We start from the raw sequence: 17,660 nt of genomic DNA, 5'->3' as shown, positions 1-17,660 counted from the left end.
GGCGCGGGCGTGGCCTTCTCTCTGCGCATGCGCCTAGCTGCTGGGGGGGGGGCATCTGCCCGTACGGAAGCCCACGAGGTTCCGGTGGCTCGGCGCCGCTCGGAGCTCCCGCGTTCTGAGCGCGGTAGGTGTCCCGGCCCCGCGTACGTGAGCCCGCGGCGCCGCCGAGGTGTCCGCGTCGCCATGGCCCGCCCACTCCTCTCCGGCCGCCGCCCCTGCACTCCCCGGGCTGGAGCGCAGGTTCCCGGGTCGCCGGGTTTACAGGCGCCCGGCGCGTGGGGTCCTTTCCCTCCGAAGACGCGGGTCCTGGGGCGCGTCCCCCTGGCCTGCCCACTCGTGTCCCCAGGTCCCACGCGAGCGCTTAGGTGGGCCCGGAGCTCTCCCTCCCCTCCGTGCGCTGCGTCGTGTCCCTTCTTTCCCATCTGCCTTTTCCCCCAAACTCGAGCCCGCTCTCGCTCAGCCCTGGCCGGATCCGAACTGCGCGAGGAGGGCGACGCCTCGGGCGTTTCCCCGCGCTGGAGCCTGGCTCTGCGTGGACCCTACGGACTGGGGCCGTTTTACCGTGGCCCCCTTTGGGTGTGTTTTCCCAAACGCAGTGCGGCCAGCCGCCGCGCAGGAGGCGTGTTCGGGGTGCGGACCGCGCGAGGGGAGTCCCCGCTCTGCCGCGGATGAGCCGCGCAGACCTCTTTGGGCTCAGTTTTCTCATCTGTAGAATGAGCAGAAGTACTTGATGCCTTGTGTGGTGAGGGTTAGCTCTGCCGGTAAAGCAGGGGGAGGCGGGAGGATGCCAGGTAGCGGTGAGTATGACTCTTCGATGCCGGCCGCCTTTCCAAGCTGCCGCTGCGGAGACTGGTGTTGGGTACTTGGGCTTATGAGTCACTTGTCTCCAGTACCCCTGCTCGGTTTCTTGAGCACTCATGTGGTTGGATTATGCACTGTATGTATTTGACCTTTTTTTTTTTTTTTAATTTCCTTTAGTGGTAAATCAAGAAGTGTGGAGAATCTGATGGCATGGCCTTAATTACCTTGTGGAGGAACCTTTGCCATTTATATGATTTTCGGATCCACCGAGCTCTGGCCGCTCTGAAAAACCATCCTGTGATTCATGTTCACAAGGTAGCCGAGGAGCGTCTGTGTCCGTGGTTCTGTTCACCGCAGGCTCAGCCTCTCGGGGTCAGGTTCCATCACGGCTGTTGTAAAAACTTCCATTCAGAAAACAGAAATGACCTTCATCCGGCTGATGAGGCAGTGTTCTCTCAAGCACACGACTGGGACAGGCCCGAACAAAGTCTTACAAGTGTGGATGAGCAGACGTTTTACAGGAGACTAAACAGCTTCACGTCCTCAGAAGAAGTGTTGAGTTTTATAAGCTGCAAACTGCAAACTTTGCCTGATACTCTAGCAGCAGGCGCCTTACAGCGGATTTGTGAAGTGGAGAGAAAAGATGGTGATGAAAAGCTGCCAAAAGAAATACTAAAGAACCGTGTCTTTCAGGCGCTGTGCATTCAGTGTGAACAGGAACCCTCAGGTCTGCCAGACACGGTGTTGGTGACCACTTTGCAAGCTCTGACTCTGTTGCATGTGGATCCCCACAGTAGCTTGGTTCTGAGCCTGGTGGCAGAATGCCAGCGTCGCCTCAAAGCGGGTGGCCTAGAAGTCCACAGTCTTTGTATTCTTGGGGAAAGTCTGATCAAACTGCAGGGGCCGGGCTGCACGACGCTAGAACTGGTGATATGTCAGCTGAAAAGGGAAAAGTTGGAAGAATTTACCCCTGAGGGTATCGTGGCTCTTTATAGAATCCTGCAGGCTTGTACTGAAAAAGTGGGCCAACACCAAGCATTTCTTAATAAGCTAAACAACTTTGCTCTGTCCGTAGTTTACAGCTTGAGTCCGACATCGATGAGCCAAATCCTCAGTGCCCTGGTGGTTCTTGATCAAACCCAGGCACTTCCTCTGGTTATAAAATTGGGAAAATACGTTGTGAGGCATATCCCTCGTTTTACTAATGAAGAGCTCAGAAAAGTCTTAGAGGCTTTCATATACTTTGGGCACAACGACAGATTTTTTACAAAAGCCCTCGAGCAGCATGTAGCCTCAGTGTGTCTCACTTTGGATCCTGAGGTTGTCAGCAAGGTCACGGAGTACTGCAGTAGGAAGCGGATTCTTTCAAAACCCATCCTCGATGCAGTGGCAGAAACCTTTGTTTGCCAATCAGAAAAATTCTCACCTCATCAGATCTCTGAGTTAATCGAACCATTTGGAAAACTCAATTACTTGCCCCCGAATGCCTCTGCTTTCTTTAGAAAGCTAGAAAACACGTTGCTCACTCATTTCAATTATTTTCCACCCAAAACACTACTGAAAATTCTCCATACGTGTTCACTAATTGAATGCCATCCGGTCAACTTCATGGCAAAAATATTCAGCCCTTATTTTCTTCAAAAGCTGCAAGGTGGGTTGGTTATAAGTTCAAGTGGGGAAATTAACCCTGGAACGTGTGAGGTTTTTGAGGCGCCTGTCTGCCCATACACTTGCCTCTTTTGTAATAACCTTAATAAGAGGGTCAGGTGCGAATCAAAACATAGAGTTCCAGGGTGATGGAATACACACAGGGAAAAGAGTTTCGGCTCAACAGACTGCCGGCCCGAGTCTTGTGGGATGACGTGGCCCCAGTCAGAAGCTGTGAGGGCAACTGGAGACTTCCCGGTTTTGAAAGGCTGGCGTCCGTCAGCTCAGTGGATGGCCACCCAGACATGTCGGGTGTCCATGTCTCCAGTTCAAGGGACTCCGTACTGATTTTAACATACCTGTTTCTTTTAATTATATTTTGTCATTTGGAGCTTGAGTTCCTTGGAAGTTAAAATGAGATCGCACGGATGGCAAGCATACTTAACTCTGACACGTTCTTCTGCCAGGTTCATTTAAAAGTACGTTACTTCCGGGGCGGTTAATATACATTGTATGTTCCTGGATGTTCCTTTCTGTCATCACACAGAACAAAATCTAAATGTAACCACAACCGGAACGCTTTTTTATTTCAGGTGAAGAATCACATTTGGACAGACTGAGCCTCGCACAGCTGACCCAACTGTTCTTAAGCGCAGTCCTAGAATGCCCTTTCTATAAGGTAAGAGCGGGAGCCCTGCTGCCTGATTCCGCCATGACGGCAGCTTGCTTTGTGTCCCCGCCCCGAGTCTTTGAAGCTTGTCCTCTTTTTATCTCAGTAACCACATCAGAAAGCGGAACATTCCTGCACTTGGAGTTACTTGCCACCAGGTAACATTTTCTTTGAGAAATTACCCCATTGCTGCCGACTTGGGACCGTTTCCTGCGACAGGGTGTCTTGGAATATTTCATCAAGTGCCGCAGTCAGAGTGCCCCTAGATTCCCTCAGGGCTGTGAAGGGCTTTAGCGCTCCCCACAGCTGTTGGATACAAACCTGCGAATCTCTGGACTGAACAAATCTTAAATGATTACAAGCACATGTTTAAGCCAGACCAGAAATTTCCCTCTTCTCTGTTTAGTTGAGGTGAAGGTTGTGCTTCCCATCTAGGCCTCTAGAGAGTAACTGTCCTGACTTAATCAGGCCCCGTGTGTGGGGTCCCAGATGGCATCTCCAGACTTGCTTGTTTTGCCTGGTCCTCCGGGTCACATTGGATCGCCTTTAAGAGTAGCTCATTTCAGGGGCTCCTGGGTGGCTCAGTGGGTTAAAGCCTTTGCCTTCGGCTCAGGTCATGATCCCAGGGTCCTGGGATCGAGCCCCGCATTGGGCTCTCTGTTTGTCGGGGAGCCTGCTTCCTCCTCTCTCTCTCTGCCTGCCTCTCTGCCTACTTGTGATCTTTGTCTGTCAAATAAATAAATAAATTAATTAATAAAAAGAGTAGCTCCTTTCAGAGTAAGGTGTAAAAATGGAGATACCACTATTTTCTTCTTCTTCTTTTTTTTTTTTTTTTTAAGATTTTACTTACGTATTTGACAGTGGGGGGAGGGAGCGCACAAGCAGCGGGAGCAGCAGCAGGAGCGGGGGAAGCAGGCTCCCCGCTGAGCAGGGAGCCTGGTGCGAGGCCCCATCCCAAGACCCCAGGATCATGACCAGAGTCGAAGGCAGATGCTTAACCAACTGGGCTACCCCGACCCCATCCCCCCCCCCCCCGCCCACCACCGCCAGCTATTTTGTTTAAAGCAGCTTCAACAGTGCTAAGGCAGCTTAAGAGCAGTGACTTAGCCCAGCCTCCTTCCGTCCCTGAGGGAGCAGTGTTGACCGCAGTTTTTATGTCCAAATGGACACAAAGGCACGAACACTGTCCTGGTTTCTCTCTTGCCTTGGAATGGGGCTACTGCCAGGACAGGGTGCTTTTATGTATACACAGTACATCATGGACATTCCTTGGAGACAGTACACAAAGGTGACATGTGCTCTTTTTAGGAATGGCACGCCATTTCCAGATACTTATTCTGTTCCATCATTGTTGGACTCGCAGGTTTTTCCCCAGCGTTTCTCTCCATCAGCGGGCTGTAGTGAACCTTCTTACGTGTCCTTCCCTACTGGAGCCTTTTTGTTTTTCAATCTAGAGACTAGATTCCTGAAAGTGAGATGACTGAGTTACCTACACACTTGTTGGCGCTGATGGCTGTAGATGTCCCTTCCCCGGCCATGGCCCTGCCCCTCTGTCGCTGTGTGTTATCAGTCCTTTACTTGTTACCATTCGGCTCCCTGAGGAACACTACTGTGTCACATGTTTAAATTGCATTTTCATGAGCAATAACGAGTTGAACGTACTTCCACAGTGCTTCATGGTCATTTAAGTTGCTACGAATCCTCTTCGAATCCGTGTCTTTACTCACGCTCCTGTTCGGTTGCTTGTCCCTTTGCTCTTTGTCTCATCCTAGAACACATTGTGAGATGGAGATACTAGTTCCTGTATATCTGTGTATGGTGTACATATTTTCTCCTGGTTTGTAGTTCTTCTTTTTTTTTAAGATCTTACTTATTTGACACAGAGAGAGAGATCACAAGCAGGCAGAGAGGCAGGCAGAGAGGGGGTGGAGGAAGCAGGTTTCCCGCTGAGCAGAGAGCCCGATGCAGGCTCGATTCCAGGTCGCTGAGGTCATGACCTGGGCTGAAGGCAGAGGCTTAACCCACTGAGCCACCCAGGTGCCCTCCTGGTTTGTAGCTCTTAAATTTTTTTTTTTTTTTTTTTTTTGAGGTTGTGTGTGTGTGTGTGTGTGTGCATGGCGCAGGGGAGGAGCAGATGCAGATGCAGAGGGAGAGGGAGAAACTTCAGCAGACCCACATTGAACACAGCCTGTGGCGGCGGGCTTCGTCTCAGGACCCTGAGATCCTAAGCTGAAAATCAAGAGTTGGATGCTTAATTGACTGAGCTACCCAAGTGCCCCTATAGTTCTTACTTTTTAATTTTAATTTAATATTGTTTATGGTATCTTTCTATTATATAAAAAATTTTAAGTTTTCTGTAGTAAAATCTATCCATCTTTTAAGGTTTCTTCTCTCACTGAGAATACCTTACCTGTCCTAAGGTAGTATAAATATCTTTCTAAGTTTTCAAAAGTATCATTTCCCTTTCTTTATCTAGCTCTTTATCTCACCTGGAATTTATGATAGTCCACAGTGCTCGCTGGAACTCTCACTTAGCTCGTTCCCAGGTGGACTACCAGTTGCAGCATTTACTATATAGCTATCCTTTTTTCCCTGATTTGAAATGTCACCTTTTTCATACTGTCCTCTATTGAAAACATGAGTGTCCTCAAGGCCCTTAAAGTAATTCTAAGAGTTCCAAAGATGTTTCTGGAGCTGTAATAGCATTATTGTTCTACCCCTCCCTTTCTTTCTGTGACCACTGACTACTTTTTTTTTTTTTTTTATTTATTTGACAGAGAGAGAGAGAGATCACAAGTACACAGAGAGGCAGGTAGAGAGAGAGGGGGAAGCAGGGTCCCTGCTGAGCAGAGAGCCCGATGCGGGGCTCGATCCCAGGACCCTGAGATCATGACCTGAGCCGAAGGCAGAGGCTTTAAACCACTGAGCCACCCAGGGGCCCCCACTGACTACTTTTAAAACATATTTATAAGATACATTGAACTATTGGATTTATTTTCTTGTTTTGTATCGTTTCTTCCTTTCTCATGTTTAAACATCCAATTTTTAGGGTCAGAAACTTCTTCCTAAATACCGAGTGAGATCATTTCTTACTCCATGTTCTTCCCTGGAGACGCCTGTGGATTTCCAGCTTTACAAATTTGTGAAGATTGGACTGGTTGACCTTTTGGGAGCAAGATTGTATTTTGCTCCGAAAGTGTTAACGCCGTATTGTTACACAATAGGTAAGTAGTAGGGGGTTTGCTGTGCCTGACCAGCCTCGGCATGCTGTCCTCTTTGGGAATCTGTGGGATTTAGTCGCCCCTGCAAGGTCTAGAAATGTAGCAGGGGTGGCCCTTCCCTGAAGGCACATTGGGGGGTGGGGGTGCAGTCCAGACAGTCGGGGGAGTCCCATGTGGTAGCGGAATGTCTTTGGGCAGAGTAACCTTTCTCTGCTTGCTGCTTTTCTGTAAAATGAATGTAAGAAGCACAGTGACCCAGAATTGCATAAGGACCAAGGGAAAGTGTAGAGTGGTACCGGGACTGTAGTACATGCTGCGTCCCTGCTAGCTGCTGTCGTCATCCAGGGCAGCGCTGGCCAGTGCAGCGGCCAGTAGTACCCGTGGCTACTTAAGTTTCCATCAGCTTCGATTGAAAACCCATCCACAGTTCAGTCCTTCGTTGCATGAGCCACACATCAAGCACTTAAACACCCAGGAGGCTGGCGGATGCTGTGGTGGACAGCAAAGGTGAAAACACCTGCTTCGCGACAGAAAGTTCTGTTGCACAGCACTGACCAGAGAGTTCACATTCTTATGCCCGTCACGTTTTTTTTTCTTAATTAATGAGTAAAAGAAAATCAGCTCAAAGGTGACAGTGCCTTATCGGCTTCAGGTGATCATAGCTCACCTTCTTCACACAGGCTCTTTCTACAGAAGGAATGGCAGGACATCAGAGGGAAGGAAGCGGTGGTCTGCTGTGCCCGGCGACCGCACATCAGGGTGCAGGAGGCGTTGCTCGGGGAGGCTCTGGGAGCCGCAGTGATGAAAGTTCTGACTTGCGGAGGTTATACTCGTGCTTCGCTTAAAGGGCTTCCTTCACTCTCTGGGTTGAAGGATTCCCGCCACTTTCTACAGAAGGAGAAGAAGAAAGGCGAGGTTCTTGTTCTGCCCGGTATCTAGAGGGCGCCACTCCTGGTCTTCTCATGGCGGAGCCTCCTTAACTTAAGGCTGACTTGGGTGATTGTAGAGCTGGTTAAAGTGAAATTCTCACCATGGTCTGGTGTGGTCATTGCTTCGCAGACTTCAGCGCGGCTGGCCCATCGCAGTGTGGAAGAAATCAGAACAGGAGGAGGAGGAGGGCAGGCGTGTAGTGTTTGTGAGGGTATCACACGGAGAATGTTTCCTTTCTTCTCTCACCAGATGTTGAAATTAAATTAGACGAAGAAGGATTAGTACTGCCATTTACAGTCAATGAAGATGTGCATAAGAGGTAAAGAAAACTGGTGTGGTTTGATGTGGCGAGACTTGGCAGGCTTGGTAACCGATGCTGTTTTCCCAGGGTGGGAGAGGAGACGAGGTTCTAGAAGTGAAGGCACTGGCATGCAGCATCCCGATTGTGGAAATTCCGTGTAACATAGACATTAATGTTAATAAACTTGAGTGCCATTTCAACACAGGAAAGGATAGCACACCTGTGAGCTACTGGAAATCATGCTGACACATAGGAATAACCGAATCCCAAGCGAATCTGTGCCACTAAGAATATATAAGTATTTTGGATTGTCTTAAAAATTAAATTTCTCCCTCTTATCAGATAAAGGGCTAGTATCCAAAACCTGTAAAGAACTTCTCAGACTCAATACCCAAAAATCAAATAAACCAGTCAAGAAATGGGCAGAAGACATGAGCAGACATTTCTCCAAAGAAGACACACAAATGGCCAACAAACCCATGAAAAGATGTTCAACATCAATCAGGATCAGGGAAATACAAATCAAAACCAACTGAGATACCACCTCACACCAGTCAGAATGGCTAAAATTAACAGAACAGGAAATGACAGATGCTGGCGAGGATGTGGAGAAAGGGGAACCCTCCTACACTGTTGGTGGGAATGCAAGCTGGTGCAGCCTCTCTGGAAAACAGGAGGTTCCTTAAGACAATAAACATAGAGCGACCTATGACCTAGTAACCGCACTATTAGGTATTTACCCCAAGGATGCAAACGTAGTGATCCAAAGGGGCACGTGCCCCCCAGTGTTCATAGCAGCGATGTCCACATAAGCCAAACTGTGGAAAAGCCCAGATGCCCACTGGCAGATGAGTGGATAAGGGCGAGGTGGGGTGTACATACACGGTGCAGTATTACTCAGCCGTCAGAAAGGATGACCATTCGCAACGTGGCTGGAGCTGGAGCGTATTATGTTAAGCAAAATAAGTCAGCCAGAGAAAGACAAATGCTACTGTATGATTTCACTCATGTGGAATCGACCACATGAACAGATGAACGTAGGGGAGGCAGGGGAAAGAGGGAGGAAACCGTAAGAGGTTCTTAACTGGAGACAAACCGGGTTGCTGTGAGGGGAGGCAGGGAGGCAGGGGACGGGGTAACTGGGTGATGGGCATTGAGGGGGGCGCTCGGTGTAGTGAGCACTGGGAGCGCTGATGCACGCAACTGGGGAGTCCCCGGCCTCTACCTCTGAAACTAACAATACACTGTTAACGAAACTGAATTTAAATAAAGAATTTTAAAAAATAGTAAAAAATTAAGTTTCTCCCTTCAATCTTTCAGGGTAGCGCTGTGCATCGATGATCCAAACAGGTTTTCTCTGAATACCAAACACTTACTGGGAAAGGAAGCCACGAAACAGAGACACCTGCGCCTGCTGGGTTTCCACGTGGTGCAGGTACGGCTTCTCCGGGTGCCTTTGCTGCGAGAGCAGTTGCTGCTTGTGATTGGCTTTGTCCACGGTGCTGGTCCCAGTGGACACCCAGAATCTTACATCTAGTTTAAAGGCCAACTCTGTTCATTAGGCTTAATCTCTGTATGTATATTGGAAATATAGAACATTCACACCTTTTGTCCCTGTATTCTCCATAAGCTATGCTAACCTCTGCTTCTAGAATTTCTAAATTAGTAGAATACCTGTTTTGCTTTCGGTTCCCCCGATTCAACGGCTGGGAGTAGGCCGGAGGACCCGTTAAATCCAGGATCCCCACCCCCTTGTGCCTCGGCCCTCATTCATGGTTGCGTCAGCAGCAGCCCACCAGGGGCTCCTGCGAGGAAGGTGCCTGGAGCTGCCCGGTGTCTGCTGTCCTGTCTGGTCCCTTCCCCACCGCGTGTTTCAGCTGCGTCCCCAGACGGATGTTCTCAAGCCCGCACCCCACTGCGTGTCCAAAGCCTTTATTTTGCATTCACCGCTCACAGGAGAAAGCGAGAAGCCCTCTGCACCTGAGCGTTCAGGACCCTCCACAGCCACGCCGAGCTCTGTGGCCCCTTTCCCGCTCCCAGTGCCCCCACGGGCTCTCCTTCTGCCCTGGCTGCCTCCCCCATCAGACTGGACCCTGCTGCTCTGAGTATCCATGCTCCGGCTCCGGCTGCGCTCCTGCCGGCCCTAGAGCACCACTGTTCCCGCGTGTTCTGGCTCCCGGAGCCCCGACTATGTGCCAACTGTGTGCCAGCCACTGTCGGAGGCCCTGGGGCCACACAACGAAGGGCTGTGCGCCTCGCCCCCCGGGAGCCTGCACTCTGCCACGGGGGTTCAGGAAACCAGGACACCAAGGTGACTTCACAGTGTGGACCCGTTATGATGTCTTTTATTTCCCTCCCTTTACAGATCCCCTATTATGAGATTGAGTTGCTAAAATCAAGAGTGGAATTGGTGGAGTATTTACAAAGAAAACTATTTCCTCAAAAGGTGGGCGTTCATTGGTAACAGGAAGGAATACTGGCTTTAGGACTCAAAAAAACTGGTGTTTTCGTGGGATTCAGGACAAAACCAGAATGAAGATTGTGAATTAGCCGTTTGTGTGTGGACTGCGGTGATCTGGAAATGGTCTAGTTTTCCTTATACTGTGTATACACTTACCAGTGGTAAATTTAAAATAAATTTTTATTTTTATTTAATACTTTTAGAGGGACTTTTATACATGAAGCAACTGGTCGAGTACAATAAAGGAACGTAATGACTGTCCTTACTTTTAAATCCTTGTTTTATGGTAGTTATTTGCTGACTGAAAGTATTTGCTTTTGAGACCTTCGCTTCCTCTTGTCACAAGCATACGGAAGAAATCTTGTCTGTTTCCCTCTCTCTGCTTCGTTAGAGGCAGTCGTACGCGGTCAGGAGGAAGAACGGTGGAGAAGAGACTACGACTAAGCATGGAAATGGAAAGTTACAGAATTATGCAGAAGTGACTCTTTACTTAATAGGAAAATGTTTTCCATTGGAAATGGAGCTACTTACACATCCTCCTTCTAAGGTGTAGAGATGTAAAAGTTAACTTGTTTAGCTGGGGCTTGGGGCCGGGCTTTCGGTTGAGAGAAAGAAGCTTCTGAGTTTTGAATCATGAATCAGACTGTCTCCCGGACCAGATGCGTCCTCGCCCCTTTGAGGTCAGGTTAAAGTTTCAGGGAAGAGGACCAGGAGGCGGGCTGGTGGGGTGGGCGAGCTCTGGAGTGGGGCGCTCAGGCCCTTCCGCCGGCGAGTCCGTGCCCCGTCAGGGAGCTCCGCTCCTCAGCACGCTCTGCCCACGCCGAGCCCCTGCTGAGCTCCGCAGCTGAGCTCCTGCGAGTCCCCTGCCTTCGGATCTGGGTTTTGTTCCCACTTTGCAGGGTCATGGGCCAGCTCTGCGAGCTTGAGTGTCCTGCCCGTTTCATCCATCACGAGAGATGAAAGAAGGTTCCAGTCTAGTCTTGAGGCTCAGTAGAGCGCAGTGGCTGAGACTCCAGCCTGGGCTCCAGCTTCCCACCTGCTGACAGATGACCTTGGGCCTCTGTGGCCCCAGGGTTGATCATACATCATAACAGGGTTGCAAATAGCTTTCGGGGACGGCCACCACAAAGTACCACAAATGGGGCAGCTTGAAACGGCAGAAACTTACTTGTGGCTCTGGGGCTAGAAGGCGGCCGTCGGTGTCAGCAGGACGACGCTCCCTCTGCAGACTCTAGGGGAGGATGTGTTCTTGCTGTGTTCAGCTTCCAGCCGCCCCAACGCTCTTGGTGTGTGGCTGTGTCCCTCCGGTCTCTATGTTCACACGGCTGCTCTCCCTGTGTGTTTTACTGGCCCAGACTCTGCTTTTTATAAGGACTCAAGCCATATGGGATCAGAACCCACCCTAATGACCTCCTCTTAACTTGATCTGCAGAGACCCTCTGTCCAACTAAGGGCATAGTCTCCAGTACTAGGGATCAGCTTTGGGGTGGGGGGCACAGTTCAACGGTCGACATGAGAATTAGTCCAAATACATTCAACACTTGGAAGAGTACCCAGAGCCGAGTGAGGCCCCAGTCTGTGAGCTCGAGAAGGGCTTGCCTCCGACTGCCGAGAAGGAAGAACAGCAGGCAGAGGGAGGTGGGGCGAGGAGCGGTCCCTGAGGCTGTCCTGTCCTGTGCCCACACGACCTCGCTGTCCCCTTCCCGGCCTCGCACGTGGGGTCCCATCCCCTGGTGTGCTCGCCTCCACGGCTCTCCCCTCCCCCTCGCTTGATCGCCAGGTCTTTATTAAGGCGCTCAGACAAGGCTGGGCCCCCCGAATGCTGCAGAGGCAGAGGCAGCAGAAAAGAGCTCAGGATTGAGGGGCGAGGGGTCGAGTGAGGGGAGTCGGTGCGCCAGGTGTATCAGGGACAAAGGAGCTGGCCCCTGAAGAGAGTGTGAGACTCGGAACAGAAAACAATCCAGCCTGCCCAGGGAGGGAGGGAAGGCTTCCAGAGAGCCTGGTGAGCCAAGTTTAGATGGAAAGGAGCCGAGTCTGGGCAATGCAGAGCGTTTCAGGCCTGGCCTGGCCGCAAAGCCCCCCGCACAAAGACAGGGCAGTCTGACCTAAGGAGGCCATGTTTTAAAGTCAATTTTAATCCTGAAAATGGACATGCATGTCCCAAAAATAATTTAGGCTAGTGAATAGACACAAGGTGTCTGGTTTCTCCAGCTGGAAGTGAATTTAACGAACTCCGTAAAATGATAAAGTTGAGTTCTCATCAACTTCATCCTCAGGGCTCTTGAGCTGAAATGTTTACCCATACAAGCATGGTATTGTTGGAATGACATGTCCAGTCCATAGCTCTTGCTACCACACAGCGATGACATCGTTCAATATCTTGCTGTAGCTTTTCAAAAGTAAAAGCAAACCAAATTTTAAAAAATGAAAAATTGTTCTGCACGCAAGCATAACCCTAGAAGCACCGGGTGATATTCTTTAGGCAGACCTCTAGGGGGCAGCAAAGCTCCAGACCCTCCCTGGGTTGCTGCAGTTCAGAAGGGAAGCTTTCGGGGCAGTAGATCCTCCGCAGGCCGGTGAGGTCAGGGCAGGGAGTAGGAGCCCTGGCAGCACGCGGTGACCATAGCCAGCATAAAGCAGGCAGCTTTCCTTACCTGCCTCTAAGGAAGGAATGCGCTTGGCCTGAACAAGTCCTACCCAGACATGGAGGGTGAAGGACCCCTGCTAGGGGTGCCCACTGGGGGGCGGAGTTCCTCGGAGACCAGGACCCTATCTGCCCATCCTTGCGTGGCCAGGTGTGTATGGAGAGAAGGAGAAATAGGAAGGAGAACTCAGTGTGCTTGATGAGATTCTGGGAGGGCAGAAGGCCTCCCTCCCCTCTAAAAGTGCTGTGCCCACTCGAGGACCTCGTGTTCGAGGGCAGTGAAGGCACCTGGGATTGGTGGTGGTGTTGAGCTCGGGGAATTAACCTCCAAAAGCTGAGATTTCCCCAAACGGGAACATGCCCAGACACCTCGGAGTCTAAAGGCTTCACACAGGATAGTGAAAATGGGGCACACCTTGTCACGTGTTTGGCCAGTCCCGGGAAAGTGGTAAACCCTGGGAAAGGCTTGTGGGCTCTTGTCATTGGTGCATGAGTTATGTTGCGCTCAGTTCAAGGTCACTGTTACTAGGGGCAGGGGTGCATGTGGGGAATGCTCTCGAGGAGGAGCAGGGCTGGCAGGTGAATCCTGGGGATACCACCGTGAACTTGGCAGTGGTTCTTGTTAACATCAAGGACACTGTGCTGAGAGTCCCTCCCACCGTAAAATCTCCGCCATCTGAAGCCGTGTCATTAAGAATGGAACATCCCTTTATTGCCTGCAAGATCGGAGCCAGAGGGTGAGTGGGGGGGGGGGGCGGTCTCTGACACAAAGAAGTAGCCTCCGTTTCCAACTACATGCAGAGCTTCAGTGTTGGGGGGGGTGCCTTGGACACAACATCCCACATTAATCTTACTTTTGGGGACTCTGAGTCAGCTTCCCCAGCGGGCCCAATGTTAAGCCCTTCTACATGCACATCTGCTCTGCAGAGAGTATCTCTACCCCAGCTCCATTGAATTTTGCCCCAACCCATCATTTTCCATGTCCTCTGATCATCCGGCTGCCCCTCCATTTGGTTCTCCTGAGGTGCTGTCTCCCTTGCTCAAAAGTCAGTCGGCCTGACTTCACGTGGGTGCTCTTTGCTGCTGGACTCCTTCCTAGGACATTTTACCTTAATACACGCACAATCCCCTCTCAGAAGACGAGCATCTGTCTCTCCACCCGTCCCAAAGTCCCTGGCATCGAGTACATACTCCGTGATATTTTGGGTTCTGATGACTGCAAGAAACAGTATCTCTTAATCATTCTGTTTTTTACTTTGATTATGGAAAATTTTGCAGACAGAAAGTTTAGAGACAGAACAGCATAATGAATTCATGGGAGTCCTTTTATTCAGCAGGAAAAATTAGAACAATTTTCTGATCACTGTTTCATCTGTTCATTCCCCTTATTTCTTTTCCTTTTCTCTTATTGGGAAGTTTGTAGAGAAATCCAAACCATCACACACTTTTACCCTAATACTTCAGTATACATCCACCACTACAAACACAATCCACCAATCACCAGCCACACTTTTTTTTTACTAATCGAACTGGTATTCATCATTACAACTAACAAAACTAGTAATTATTATCTACGGTCACTTAATGCCTGCTCTCTATTCTAAATTACCTTGGCTGTCTCAAAAATAATTAACTGTTGGCTTGTTTGAGTCCAGCTCCACAAAGGTTACATCCTACTTCTACATGTTCTATCACAAAGCCCGACGTCTCCCTCCCGCACCTGCGACCTCCCTCACCTGGTGCGTCGCTCATTCTGTGCGGGGCAGAATCCAGCCGCACGGGGCCTGCGGTCTTCAGGGCATCTCCATGGCTGACGTCTTTAGGGCCCGGTCTCCACGCAATGCCAGGCAGCTACCTCAGACATCCAGTGTGACAGAGTCGATTTTCATTCTGGTGTTTTCCGTCGGCCTCCATGACAGCTCCGCCGTGGGCTGGGCAGCTCCTGGGTTTTCCCTGAGCCACCAGCTGGGCCCTCTGGCCCTGGACCAGCGGCCCCACCATGAACGTCCCCTTGGTGGCCAGGTGCTCCCCCCGCACTGTTCCCCGAAGCCCCTGAGGTCCCTGTTCCCTGTGGTCTGGCTGGTTCCAGATCCCAGGGACATGACCAGACGCCATCTGGCTTCCTTCCCTGAGCCCAAGGCAGCCAAGGTGTGTGCGCAGCGTCGATGGGGTCCTGGCGTGGGGCACTGGTTCCTCGCGCTGCCCCCCCCCCCCAGGGATGCGTGCCCAGCCCCGTGCGCGCGACCTCTCTGCTCAAGTGTCTGCTCAGAGCTTGTGTCCCCTGTGCACTGCGTGGGGCTCTCGGTCCCTGAGTTGCGTGTCCTCCATCTGCCTTCGGTGCAGGAACAGAAACACGCCCCCCACCAGCCCGCGGCGCTCCTCCGCGCTCTCAACGGTGGCTCTGCAGAGCGCGCGCTTCTGACTGAAATAAACTCCGGTTTACCCAGGAGTCCTCTCTCGCCTGTCTTCCCTCTGCCGACCAGCCTCCTCCTCCAAGCCTGCGGCCTGACCCTCCTTGTCACGCTGGTTTTCTGATGCCTACAATGCGCTCCCGCCCCCGGTGAGGCCGGTAAGGGCTGCACACGGAGTCCCTCCTGGGGATGCAGCTGGGCCCGAGTCCACGGAGAGAACAGGCCGCTTTTGAGGATGGCAGCAGACCGACCCAGAAGCCGCAGCATTCGCCATGAGAGCCTAGAGAAAGCTCCTGATCCCGTGTGCAGGTGAGCGCCAGGCCCGGCCTGCCTCTCACATTGGGGCCTTCTCTGCGAGGTGCGTGGTGCAGCAGTGGTCATGGGGTGATGGATATGGGGGTGTGCCCGGAGGCCGCAGGGCTGCTGGACGGTGGCTCACCCTGGACCAGCCATCATAGGTCAGCTGTGACCCGGCCACAGTCTGAGGGCCAAGGCTGTCGCAACAGCCCCTAGGTTTGGAGGTGCTAGGGCGACGGCCCTGGGTGGAGGAACATCAGTGTCTCTTCCCGAGTCAGGTCTGGGACAGCCCCATGGGGAGGCCCAGTCCACGGCTGTCCGGCGGCTCCTCCAGGTCAGCCTCCCCGGGCCCTCGGGCTCTGAGGCACACAGCCAGCCGCCCAGCTCTCACACACCGAGCTGCCTCTCCTGCAGCGATCGGCCTGCACCCCGCCCTCCTGGGCTCCCACTGCATTCCGTCCGTCCTGCTGGCATCCTGTGCCGCCGGGGGCCCCACCCGCACCAGGGGAATCAACACCAGACCTGGGCTTCTGATGAGAACAGGCCGTCCAGAGAGCCCTAAGGAGGCCGGGGAGGCAGGAACACGGCCCGCACACCAAGAGTCGCACTGAATCCTTGCAGGCTGGAGCTGGTGTGGGGGGCGCGCGCCCACCGGGGTCCCCGTTCTCTAAGACGCGGCAGAGATTTCGACAGATGAAATAGACCCGAGGTCTGGGGTTTTCTGGGACACACTGGCTGCTGGGGACGCGTGTGGTGAGCACCGGACCCGAGGCCGCACCGGGACGGCATTAGGGAGCTCACTCACCTATTTCTCTGTACAAACAGAGGAAAGGGTCCAAAACGCAACAACACTCAGAACTATAGGAAAACACCAAGAGTGCTGTCCCTTCGATCCGTGAGGCCCTCATTCGGTCCGCGGGTCGCAGACCCCGGGGTGCTGGGAGGGGGCACCTGGGTGGTCCTGAGCGTGTTTGCCGCGCAGCTGGATGCGGTTTGCTGCCATCATCCCGCGCCCCCAGCCCCCAACCCCCGAGGCCTTCTTGCAGGCGGCTTTCCCCTGTGGGGGACAGTTTCCCCGGGGCGGCACCCAGGAAGTCAGACTGCCCGGCATCTGAGGACCACGGGGTGCCCCGTGTGCCTGTGGGCGCTCGCACACGTGTGCGCTAGAGCACGGGAACCACATAAATCGTCCGGGTTTGTCTTTCTGGGTCTCACTGATTTCACTTCGCGCGATGCCCCCCGAGGCCCAGGCACGTCGCTGCCAACAGCGGGATTTCACTCGTGCTCGTGGCTGAGGAATATTCCGGGGTGTGTCCACACTCGTCCTCTCTGTGTGTTCCTCCATCGCCAGACACGGGGGTCGTTCCCCGCGGAGTAAGGGTGGAGGGCGGACGTCTTTTCACATTTATCTTTTCGCTTTTCTCAGATAAACTCCCCGAAGCACAGTTGCTGATTCACAAGGTAATTCTGTTCAGTGAGGGTTTTGTTGTTGTTGTTGTTGTTGTTCTAATTTTTAATTTTTCAAGGAACCTCCCTGCTGTTCCCCACAGGGGCTGCACCAACTTTCATTCCCAAAAACTGTGCCCCAGGGATCCTTTTTCTCCACATCCTCGCCCACACTTGGTGTTTCTTGTCTTTCCGATGCCAGCCCTTCTGACGGGGGTGAGGCGGTCACTCCCGTGGCTTAGATCTGCGTTCCCTGACGACCGGGGATGTTGAGCATCTTTTCATGTTCCCGTTGGCCACCTGTAGGGCTTGTTGTGAGAAAGTCTGTTGGGACCTTCTGCCTATTTTTAATGTTTTTATTTTTGCTATTGTGTAATATGAGTTCTATATGTTTATGAATATGAACCTTATCACATGTGTGATTTGCAAGTATTTGCTCCCAGTCAGTAGATTTCCTTTTCGTTTGGTTGACGGCATCAGTGGCTGAGCAGACACTCTCTCGTTTGGGGGAGTCAAACTAGTTCAGTTTTGCTTCTGTTGCCTTCGCTTCTGCTGTCTAGTGCAGTCAAGCTCAGGGCCCAGGCTGGTACTCAGTCCTGCAGGACAGGCCCTGGGGCAGGGGGAGGTGAGGGGCCTTGGGCTAACCATCCGGAGTCGCCTCCCCACCCGGGGCGGCAGAGCACAGTCTCTGACACAGACAGCACGGGCACGTGGGGCCCAGGTGCCCAGTCCCGGCTTCAGAGGCAGGGGACAGAAGGAGGTTTCTGCACGACACGCTCATGTGGCAGCTAACAGCACTTCCTGCTTAGAAGGGCAGTTGGTGGCAGTTAG

The 17,660-nt window shown here is 52.2% G+C and overlaps 1 protein-coding gene across 2 annotated transcripts; it reads left to right on the top strand.

Moving 5' to 3' along the window:
• The first annotated feature begins 41 nt into the window (after window positions 1–41).
• On the top strand, window positions 42–10,297 carry FASTKD3 (FAST kinase domains 3). 2 transcript variants are annotated; one of them, XM_045081992.1, is made up of 7 exons: window positions 42–124; window positions 979–2,452; window positions 3,042–3,127; window positions 6,168–6,342; window positions 7,519–7,588; window positions 8,891–9,005; window positions 9,936–10,297. In XM_045081992.1, exons 2-7 carry the CDS (start codon window positions 1,012–1,014, stop codon window positions 10,032–10,034), a joined length of 1,986 nt encoding a protein of 661 aa, XP_044937927.1. In that variant the 5' UTR covers window positions 42–124; window positions 979–1,011; the 3' UTR covers window positions 10,035–10,297. The 2 variants fall into 2 exon arrangements, with proteins under 2 accessions (XP_044937927.1, XP_044937928.1); XM_045081993.1 differs by lacking the exons at window positions 8,891–9,005; window positions 9,936–10,297 and having other exon boundaries at window positions 7,399–7,533.
• Window positions 10,298–17,660: the final 7,363 nt, after the last annotated feature.

This window comes from Mustela putorius, unplaced genomic scaffold, assembly GCF_011764305.1.
Source record: "Mustela putorius furo isolate JIRA1106 unplaced genomic scaffold, ASM1176430v1.1 tig00000589_pilon_pilon_pilon, whole genome shotgun sequence".
NCBI lineage: Eukaryota > Metazoa > Chordata > Mammalia > Carnivora > Mustelidae > Mustela > Mustela putorius.
This window is presented reverse-complemented; position numbering and strand designations above follow the sequence as displayed.

Excerpts from the sequence above, each read along its gene's own strand:
- FASTKD3 (XM_045081992.1), top strand. The coding sequence starts at position 1,012 with ATGGCCTTAATTACCTTGTGGAGGAACCTTTGCCATTTATATGATTTT. Across the intron at positions 3,128-6,167 it reads TAGAATGCCCTTTCTATAAG|GGTCAGAAACTTCTTCCTAA; the intron begins GTAAGAGCGGGA and ends TCCAATTTTTAG. Across the intron at positions 6,343-7,518 it reads GCCGTATTGTTACACAATAG|ATGTTGAAATTAAATTAGAC; the intron begins GTAAGTAGTAGG and ends TTCTCTCACCAG.